The following is a 10,651-nucleotide window of genomic DNA, read 5'->3' on the forward strand; positions in this document are numbered from 1 at the left end:
CTCTCAAAATCGGCCACTTAAGGTGCTTAAATAGGGCTTAAGGAGGAAACCCTAGGTTACTGCCACTTCACAGCCGATTTCGGATAAGTTAGAGCGCGTTATGGGCTTCGGCCTCTTCATAATAATTGTAGATCAGGAAGATTAGATTAATTTGGGCTTTTGAATCACTTGATTTGGATATCGGACGCCCAAGATATGGCCCTTTTAAGGAATCAGCATCTGTGCAGCTTTCCTAATTTGACCCAACTTCCTAGTCCCGACTTTGGAGTGCTGTTTGAAGGCCCAAACGAACTCGGATTTGGACAAACCATACCTTTACAGAAATCCCTAGAAGTCCTCTACAATATCTCTGAAGACATCATCTTCATTCTGGAACTTTATCTAGGCCAAAATACTAAAGGAAGTGCAGGAGGTTAAATCTGCTAAAAATGGCCCTCACTTCTCTATCTCCAATTTCCAAGATATCTCATTTCCATCAAGACGTTTCATGCCCCATATCATGCTCCCATAGCCCTAAACCTGGAAAAATAAAGTAAAATAGTGTGAAGCCCAATTTCTATAAAATAAAACCAAGATGAATAAAAAGGACACAACTAATGTGCAAAAAAGACTAAATTTGAGGGCTAAATAATATGAGAATATGTGCTCTATCAATTTCCCCCACACTTGGACTTTTGCACTCCTGGGCAAAACACTAAACATTAACATTCACTCTTTCGAACAAAAAGGATGCAAAGAATGCAAAATGAGAGGCATGGCAAGTTTTATAGGAATTCAACACTTCAAAGATCATCTTTCTTACACTTCCCAAACAAACAAGTAGCATGGCAATTTTACTTGGCAAGGCGAGTCAAAATAAGCAAACCCTCATAGAATAAGAACATGCTTTCAAGTTCCTCAAATGCTATGCCCAACTCCACTCAATCATAATTCCACTACCAGATATGCTCATCTTCTAAATCTCCACTCTTAGTGCCATTGTTGTTAAAATCCCGATTTTATGCGTACGATTTTACGATTTTACGATTCGAAGACCCCCAAACGATTCAAATCCCATGTAAAATCCAATTTGGGATAAAATCCTATAAAATCTCGATTTTACATGTACGATTTTACGATTTTACGTTTCAGAGATCCCCAAACGATTTTACGATTCAAAGACCTCCATTGATTTAAGTTGTAATTTAGAGAATGCTTCCAATGTCTCAATGTCACATAGCATCTGACATTGGAACTTATGCAATGAATTGTTATATTTTGCCTCTAAATTGGAACTTGATTTAACATTGATTGCATAAGTTCCAATGTCACATAGCATCTAACATTAATTGCATAAGTTCCAATTTACTTGATTTAAATTATAATTTTTACTTGATTTAACATTGATTGCATAAGTAAATCAAGACAAACAAGTAATTAATTAATGGACCACCCAACTCCAAATCGGGATATTACTTTATTTAATAAATGTTAAATCAAGAAAAAATTACAATCTAAATCTAATGGAAGACGTTGGAAGTATCCTCTAAAGAATTTTAAGCTATATTTTACCTCTAAATTACCTATATTTTGCCTTTAAATTGCCTATACCAACCTGCTAGTTTTTGAGCTATATTTTGGAAATATCATCTTTTGAATTATAATAAGGAATAATTAGGTTATTAAATGATATTAATTCATTTTCTACAAAATTGTGTTATTATAAACATATATTTACAAAAATTAAAGGGTATTTTTAATTATCTCTAAAATCTTACGATTTTACGATTCGATTTTACGATACGATTTTATGGACCCTTTATCGATCCCACTTAAAATCCCGATTTTAACAACCTTGCTTAGTGCTTTATGCATGCATATCAAAAGGACTTTTATTCAAGGCTCAAACATGGTAAGGTGAAAGGGATAGGAAGATAACAATGAAAAGTAAAGTAAACCTTAGGAAGAAAACATTCAAGACAACCCAAGATCAATGAAGAACTATTAAGCAAGTAGAAAATAGACACAATGTTTTTTTTTTTTTGAAAGGTGGGTGCGTTTTACGCTCCATCCCAACCTTTGTGAGTGCGTTTTACGCTCCATCTCACCTTGGCGAGTGCGTTTTACGCTCCATCTCACCTTAGCCTTTGGCCTTTCTATCTATTTTTCTTTTTGATTCCAAAGGACTTGCTTAATATGTTGCCATAATCAAGGGATGCAATGAATGTTCTTCAACCTAAAGAAGGGAAAAGATAACTCTTTTTTTTTTCTTTTTTCTTTTTTTTTTTTTTCACATGCATGAGCATTGATAGCTTCAATAAAGATTCAAAACAAGTTCTGGAGTGATACCCATAATTAGTGGATATAGGCATAGCATAAGAAAGGACAAGAACATGCACAAATATCCCCACAAAGGCTACCTCAATCAACCCACCAAAGCCAAACTCATTTCCAATTTACTTGAAAGCCCAAAAAGATAAGATCAACTTTCTAATCATGCTAAATTCTTTCAAACTCAATTTGCCTCATTTTGCAAAAATTTTTTTTTTTTATTTTTTAATTTTATTTTTTTTATTTTTTCAATTTTCTAAAACTCCTCCCCCACACTTAAACAGTACATTGTCCTCAATGTAAGCATGCAGCAAGAATCAGGTATAGGACAAGTAAATAATAAAAAATAAGGAGAGAGGAGAGGAACAGCCTGATTTTGTCAATTGTAGGCGGCGTTGAGGAGATGCAGCTCCTCCATAGTATGCTCCTGAAAGCTCTCGTAGAATGGCTTAAGCCGCTGCCCGTTGACTGTGAATCGCTTTGCGGTTGACTCATCCATAAGCTCAACTGCACCATAAGGAAAAACATGAGTAACCACAAAAGGACCAATCCAACGAGAACGCAACTTACCTGGCATTAGTTTTAGACGGGAGTTGTATAGGAGGACTTTCTGGCCAACTTCGAACTCTTTCTTGTTGATGAATTTGTCATGAGCAGCCTTAGTTTTTTCCTTGTAAATTCTGGAGTTCTCGTATGCTTCCAATCTCAATTCCTCAAGCTCTTGCAATTGAAGCTTTCGTTGGGAACCAGCCTCTGTCATATCCATGTTGCATTGCTTTACCGCCCAATAGGCCTTATGCTCGATCTCTACCGGCAGATGACATGCTTTTCCAAAGACCAGTCGATATGGGGACATGCCAATAGGAGTCTTGTAGGCCGTGCGGTAGGCCCAAAGTGCATCTTCCAACCTTTTGCTCCAGTCTTTCCTGTTGGGCTGGACTGTCTTCTCTAGAATATGCTTGATCTCTCTGTTTGAAACCTCAGCCTGCCCATTGGTCTGTGGATGGTAGGGCGTCGCCACTTTATGTAAAACTCCATACTTTCGAAGCATGGATTGCATCGTTCTGTTACAGAAGTGGGATCCTTGATCACTGATGATGGCCTTGGGAATGCCAAACCTGCAGAAAATATGAGATCTAACAAAATCTGCAACCACAGAAGAATCATCAGTCCTGGTGGCTCTAGCTTCCACCCATTTCGAAACATAATCCACAGCCAAAAGAATGTACACAAAACCAAAGGAGACAGGAAAAGGACCCATGAAATCAATGCCCCAAACATCAAAGATCTCGCAAAATAGTAAGGGTTGCTGAGGCATTTCATTCCTACGTGATATTGATCCTGTGTGCTGGCAACGTGTGCAATTCTTACAAAATGTATGAGCATCTCGAAAAAGGGATGGCCAATATAAACCTGAGTCTAGGACCTTTCTAGCTGTGCGTTGAGGACCAAAGTGACCACCACATGCAAGTGAATGACAGAAATGCAAGACTGAAAAAAACTCAATATCGGGCACACATCTCCTAAGGACTTGGTCACTACACATGCGCCATAGATATGGATCATCCCATACATAGTACTTGGCCTGACTTTTAAATTTACTTAGCTGATCTCTCTTAAGATGGGCAGGGATATCAGATGCAGCTAGAAAATTAACAATGTCAGCATACCAGGGCTCAGTACCATGCAAGTGATAGAGTAACTCATCTGGGAAGTCATCTCTGATAGGCTGACAGTCCATGGTAGTGGCATCTGAAAAGGAAGGAAGCCTGCTCAAATGATCAGCCACAAGATTCTCAGCTCCACTCTTATCTTTGATCTCAACATTGAACTCTTGAAGCAAGAGCATCCACCGTATCAACCTGGGTTTGGCATCGTGCTTCTTCAAGAGATATTTCAAAGCTGCATGGTCAGAAAACACGACAACATTAGAACCCAGGAGATAAGAGCGAAATTTATCTAAAGCAAACACAATGGCAAGAAGCTCCTTTTCAGTAGTGGTGTAGTTTGCTTGGGCGTTGTCCAGAGTGCGCGAGGCATAAGCAATGACGTGTGACTTCTTCTCCACTCGTTGTGAAAGGACGGCACCAACTGCATAATTGGAAGCATCACACATGAGCTCGAATGGCAAGTCCCAGTTGGGTGGCTGGATGATGGGTGGAGAAGTCAAGCGCCTCTTGAGCTCCTCAAAGGCCATCTTGCAAGACTCATCAAATTTGAATTCCACATCCTTCTGAAGCAGGTTGGACATTGGAAGGGCAATCTTGCTGAAGTCTTGGATGAATCTCCTGTAGAATCCTGCATGTCCAAGGAAAGAACGTACCTCCCGCACAGACGCGGGGTAAGGCAAAGAAGAAATGATATCGACCTTGGACTTATCAACCTCTATACCCCTCTTGGACACAACATGACCCAAAACAATCCCCTGCTCAACTATGAAATGACATTTTTCAAAATTTAGGACAAGATTCTTCTCAACACATCTCTCTAGGACTCTACCCAAACTGATCAGACACTCATCAAAGGAGGTTCCATAGACGGAAAAATCATCCATGAAAACTTCCATGCAATGCTCAAGTAAATCTGAAAATATACTCACCATGCATCGCTGGAACGTACCTGGGGCATTACATAGACCAAATGGCATCCTCCGGTATGCAAAAGTGCCAAAGGGGCAGGTGAAGGTGGTCTTCTCCTGATCCTCCGGTGCTATGCAAATCTGAAAATAACCAGAGAAACCATCAAGGAAGCAGTAATGGGACTTTCCAGCTAACCTCTCTAGCATCTGATCAATGAATGGGAGTGGGAAATAATCCTTCCTGGTAGCTTGGTTGAGCCTCCTATAGTCAATGCAGACTCTCCAGCTGTTCTGCACTCGCATGGGCACTAGCTCATTCCTCTCATTGGCTACCACTGTGAATCCTGTCTTCTTCGGAACTACCTGCACTGGACTCACCCACTGGCTGTCAGAGATAGGATAAATAATGCCAGCCGAAAGTAGTTTACTTACCTCTTTCTTGACCACATCTAGAATGGTGGGATTGAGTCTCCTCTGGGGCTGTCTCACTGGTCGAGCTCCTTCCTCTAAATGAATCCTGTGCATGCATAAGGAAGGGGATATACCGGGAATGTCTGCAAGTGACCAACCTATGGCTCTCTTATGTTGCTTCAACAGATTCAGCAACTTCTCCTCTTGGTCAGGCTGAAGGTTGTCGGCGATGATCACGGGTAGCTTGTCTCCATCCGCCAAGTAGGCGTACTTCAGATTCTCGGGCAGGGGCTTACACTCCAAGGTGGGTGGCTGTTGAATTGAAGGCACCAGTCTGCTTATGTTGCCACCTACCTGCACTACATTCTCAACAACAGAAACTTCCTCTATGGGAGGCACATGAGAATCGGATATAGTATGAGAAGGTGCACTATCAACAATACTCAAAAACTCATCTATTTCAAAACAAGCATTACACTTACTGAGTCTGTCATGAGACTGAGGGCAATGCATATCATCAGTAAAATCATGGATGGTGGGGAATTCAGACTCAAGACTATACAACTCAACACATGCTTTCTCCACCATTAAGTCAATAAAGTTAACATGCAAGGCAGAATGATCTTCTAAGGGATACTTCATGGCATCAATGATATTGAATTGAATTGTGTTACCAGCGAACTCCATAGATAAAGTACCCTCATGCACATTAATTATTGTCCTTGCAGTTTTCAAGAAGGGTCTACCTAGAATGAGTGGTGCGTGTCCGGGTGTGCGATCATCCTCCATATTCAAAACATAGAAGTCAGCAGGGAATATGAAATCCTTTACCTTTACTAATACATCCTCTAATACTCCCTCAGGGTATGTTGTGCTCCTATTTGCCAACTGGACCACCACTCCTGTAGATGTCAATGTGCCTGCACCTGCCTGCAAAGAAGAATATACAGATTTAGGCATCACATTAATAGAGGCTCCTAAATCCAACATAGCATTATGAAATTGTAAATTTCCAATAGTGCAAGGAATGGTGAAAGTCCCTGGATCTTTGCATTTCTGAGGCATGGCAGGTTGAATCAATGCTGACACATTTCTTCCCAAGTTGATTTTTTCATTTCCTTTCAGTTTCCTTTTGTGGGTGCACAAGTCTTTGAGAAACTTGGCATACTTGGGAATCTGTCTGATGGCCTCCAAGAGTGGTATGTTCACCTCAACTTTTTTGAAAGTTTCCATTATCTCCTTGTCCAACTCAGCTTCTGCCCTCTTTTTATTTTGAGTGGCTCGGTGAGGAAATGGCAGTGGATGGTTGTAAGAAGTCTCTCCTCTATCTTGATCAATAGTGGTGGGCTGCTTGTCCTTTTGAATGGGAGGAGGTTGATCTTCCCTTTGGCTTTCTTGTTGCTGCCCAAGTTCTGGTTGTGGAGAGGGTGGGCTGCTTAACTCTTTGCCACTGCGGAGAACGATAGCACTTACATTGCCCCTTGGATTTGAAACTGGTTGTGAAGGCAACTGACCCGAACCTTGACTCCGTAGCTCACTGATGTTGGTTGCCAGCTGTCCAATCTGTGTCTCCAAATTTTGTATGGCAGTGTCGGTCCTTTGCTGAAACTGAAGATTGTTGGCAACGAGCTGCTTCATGATATCTTCCAAGCTTGATTCGAATTTAGGAGCTGGTTGGGGTTGCTGCATTGATTGACTTGGTCTTTGTGCATTGAATCTGTGCTGCTGAGGTTGCTGTTGCTGTGGCTGGAATGGCTGGTTGGAAGGACCTCCATACCTCAAATTCGGATGATCTCTCCACCCTGGATTATAGGTGGCAGCATATGGATCATATCTTTGTTGCTGATGATGCTGTGGCTGGAAGGGTCTTCCTGGAAAAATGCCAGCACAAGCTTCTGTATTCTCCTGTAGTTGAGGACATTGGTCAGTACCATGGGAGGATAATGAGCAAATACCACATACCTGCTGAGATTTGGACTGTCCTTTATCAAGGGCTAGCTGTCTGACCATGGAGGCCAATTCCTCCAGTTTGTTCTCTATTCTCTGTTGGTCATTGATGGCAGCAACACCAATCTCATTGGCTTGTCTCATGGGAGTGGCTGACCTGGTACCAAATTGTTGGGCATTCTGTGCCATCTTGGAGATTAGCTCTTGAGCAGCTGCTGGTGTCTTTTCAGAGAGGGCTCCTCCACTAGCTGCATCCACCAAATACCTATCCATTGGAATAAGACCTTCATAGAAGTATTGGACCAGCAGCTGGTCACTGATTTGATGGTGTGGACAACTAGAACAGAGTTTCTTGAATCGCTCCCAATATTCATGTAATGTCTCCCCATGATTCTGCCTTATGCCACAAATTTCTTTTCGAATGGCGGCTGTTCGGGATGCTGGAAAGAACTTCTCCAAAAAGATCCTTTTTAGCCCATCCCAACTTGTGATGGCAGCAGGTGGTAGGTAGTATAACCAATCCTTTGCAGCTCCATCCAATGAAAATGGGAAGGCCCTAAGTTTTATCTGCTCCTCATCAACTCCTTGTGGCCTCATTGTGGAGCAGACAACATGGAATTCTTTGAGGTGCTTGTGTGGATCTTCACCTGCAAGGCCATGAAACTTGGGAAGCAAATGGATTAGCCCAGATTTCAATTCAAAGGTTGCATCCAATTGGGGATATTGAATGCATAAAGACTGGTAGTGCACATCAGGGGCAGCCAATTCTCTAATGGTTCTACCATCCAAATGACCATGATTTACATTATTTCCATTCCTATTGTGTTCATTCCCATTACCTGCCATTGTGCTGAAGTCAGGGGTAGGTATAGAAACAGAAGGAATATCAGATGCAGTGGCAGAAGAGGCAGGAGGATTCTCAGGTATCCGAAACTCTAACTCTCTAGCCTTTCTTTGCTTCCTAAGGGTCCTTTCTATTTCAAGGTCTAGGTCAATTGGTATGTCCTTAGAGGACCTGGTCATGCACTAAAGATCAGCACGAAAACACACTCAAAATGACTCACAAAAAACAGCATACAAACTGGCCTATGCACACCAAAAACTGAAAAACACAAAAAACACACAAACACAAAAACACTAAAACACTAAAACAGGTCAAACAAGAAGCCCTTAGATGATTTTTTTTTGCAATTTTTCACAAAATTCCACCACTAAAACACTGAGGGACCTAAAAACACTAAAAACCACACAAAATTAGCCACTAAGAAACACAAAATGGACCAAAAAGTGGTCTAAACGTTGGAATTTGGCCAAAAAACGATCTCCTCATTGTAAATCAGTGACTCATAATCCTCACACCCCCATTTCTTTGGACACCAAATTTCAGAAAAATTGGAGAAAGTTGGAAGCAGTGAACAGTAACTGTCAAAATCGTTTTTTTTTTCAAATCAGCTCCTATTTTGCCTCAAAGACCACTCTAAATGCAAGAAAACATCAAGGAAGGCATAAAGACATGAAAGAACATCAAGTAAGGATGAGAAAGGAAGAGGATAGAACCGGTATCTTGTTCTCAATCCTTAAATTTTGCTATCTGTCATGGAGGCTTCCAAAACTGCTGAATTTTGCACTTGCTGAGTTTTCTGTCTTAGCTGCTGAATTCGGCTATGTCTTGCACTTGGATGCAGCTTGCTGGTCTCACTACAAAACAGAGAATAAGAGTTTTCAATCAGTAGCTATTCCTGAAGGCATGATCACTTCTTGATTTATAGTATAAACTTGGTACGTGGCATTGTATCTAGCAATGCCGAGTATGGTTAACTCGCTTTGGACCAGTAGCCCGCAACCAGCTAGTTTCCAACCTATATACCAAGTAGCAACCACAATATCTGCTATTAGATTATCAAGGAATATATACATATATAATTTTTTTTTTTTGAATCAGTCTTCTTTTGACAGAAACGAGATTGGTTCCCCGGCAACGGCGCCAAAATCTGATCGGGGCTGTCGAACACCGATAGATTAGATAAATGATGATTTGGATTTGCAGCAAGAGTGCAACCCTAAGTCGTCTCCCAACGAACCTTCAACGAATCTGTCAAAACAAGGTTAAACGGGGGGGGGGGGAAGTTTTGATGAAAAACAGAAAACTAAACAAGCAAGAACACAAGAAATCAAGATGCAATCAATTGCAAACCAACCTTCTATCCCAGTTTTCATCGCCTTCTCAATAAACCATTTGTTTAGTTTCAATCCTCAAACCAAAAACCAGAATAATCCTTTAACAACCGCCAAAGATTGGAAAGAAAACCAATAAACAGATTTCGGAAACCTCTTAGTTCGATTTATCAGTTTTGATTCCCCTTATTGTACAGATTTGAGATTGATTGAAATACCATTCAAACAGGGTGTTCTTGTTTCTAGTTAAAGCCTCAACCGAGCACAGAAACCTTGGATTCTCAAACAAAGACAATGCATGCATTCATCCAACCGGCATCAACACATACACAGATTTAAGAGAGAACAGAAACAAGAGAACAACAAAGTTAAAACTAAAAAATGATTTCCATTAAAACCAAAGACTCAAACCGGGAACAAGGATGGTATTGCAACTGATTACAGAACCTTAGCCTTCCATCTTGACAAGAACAATGGGGAGAATGAAAGATGGCTACTGTTCACGCCCTTCGAAAGAATCCTCTCAAAATCGGCCACTTAAGGTGCTTAAATAGGGCTTAAGGAGGAAACCCTAGGTTACTGCCACTTCACAGCCGATTTCGGATAAGTTAGAGCGCGTTATGGGCTTCGGCCTCTTCATAAGAATTGTAGATCAGGAAGATTAGATTAATTTGGGCTTTTGAATCACTTGATTTGGATATCGGACGCCCAAGATATGGCCCTTTTAAGGAATCAGCATCTGTGTAGCTTTCCTAATTTGACCCAACTTCCTAGTCCCGACTTTGGAGTGCTGTTTGAAGGCCCAAAAGAACTCGGATTTGGACAAACCATACCTTTACAGAAAGACCTAGAAGTCCTCTACAATATCTCTGAAGACATCATCTTCATTCTGGAACTTTATCTAGGCCAAAATACTGAAGGAAGTGCAGGAGGTTAAATCTGCTAAAAATGGCCCTCACTTCTCCATCTCCAATTTCCAAGATATCTCATTGCCATCAAGACGTTTCATGCCCCATATCATGCTCCCATAGCCCTAAACCTGGAAAAATAAAGTAAAATAGTGTGAAGCCCAATTTCTATAAAATAAAACCAAGATGAATAAAAAGGACACAACTAATGTGCAAAAAAGACTAAATTTGAGGGCTAAATAATATGAGAATATGTGCTCTATCAGTCACTGGACATGACTCGCCATGAGAATCCATTTTGGTTAAATGTTGATGGAATTCT

At 40.9% G+C, this 10,651-nt stretch overlaps 1 protein-coding gene across 1 annotated transcript; it reads right to left on the minus strand.

The window, feature by feature from the left end:
- Positions 1–2,813: 2,813 nt before the first annotated feature.
- Positions 2,814–8,269, minus strand: LOC127804405 (uncharacterized). The gene is made up of 5 exons (XM_052341264.1): positions 5,434–8,269; positions 5,041–5,256; positions 4,173–4,212; positions 3,981–4,079; positions 2,814–2,817 (listed from the first exon to the last, which is right to left on the minus strand). Exons 1-5 carry the CDS (start codon positions 8,267–8,269, stop codon positions 2,814–2,816), a joined length of 3,195 nt encoding a protein of 1,064 aa, XP_052197224.1.
- Positions 8,270–10,651: the final 2,382 nt, after the last annotated feature.

This window comes from Diospyros lotus, chromosome 6, assembly GCF_014633365.1.
Source record: "Diospyros lotus cultivar Yz01 chromosome 6, ASM1463336v1, whole genome shotgun sequence".
NCBI classification, from domain to species: Eukaryota; Viridiplantae; Streptophyta; class Magnoliopsida; order Ericales; family Ebenaceae; genus Diospyros; species Diospyros lotus.

What these genes read in the sequence shown, in the direction of transcription:
- LOC127804405 (XM_052341264.1), bottom strand. Translation starts at nt 8,269, where the DNA reads ATGACCAGGTCCTCTAAGGACATACCAATTGACCTAGACCTTGAAATA. An exon ending in CTTCCTTGATGGTTTCTCTG is followed by an intron (nt 4,213 to 5,040) that starts GTTATTTTCAGA and finishes CTGACCATGCAG; the next exon opens with CTTTGAAATATCTCTTGAAG. An exon ending in AAGCACGATGCCAAACCCAG is followed by an intron (nt 4,080 to 4,172) that starts GTTGATACGGTG and finishes TCATTTGAGCAG; the next exon opens with GCTTCCTTCCTTTTCAGATG.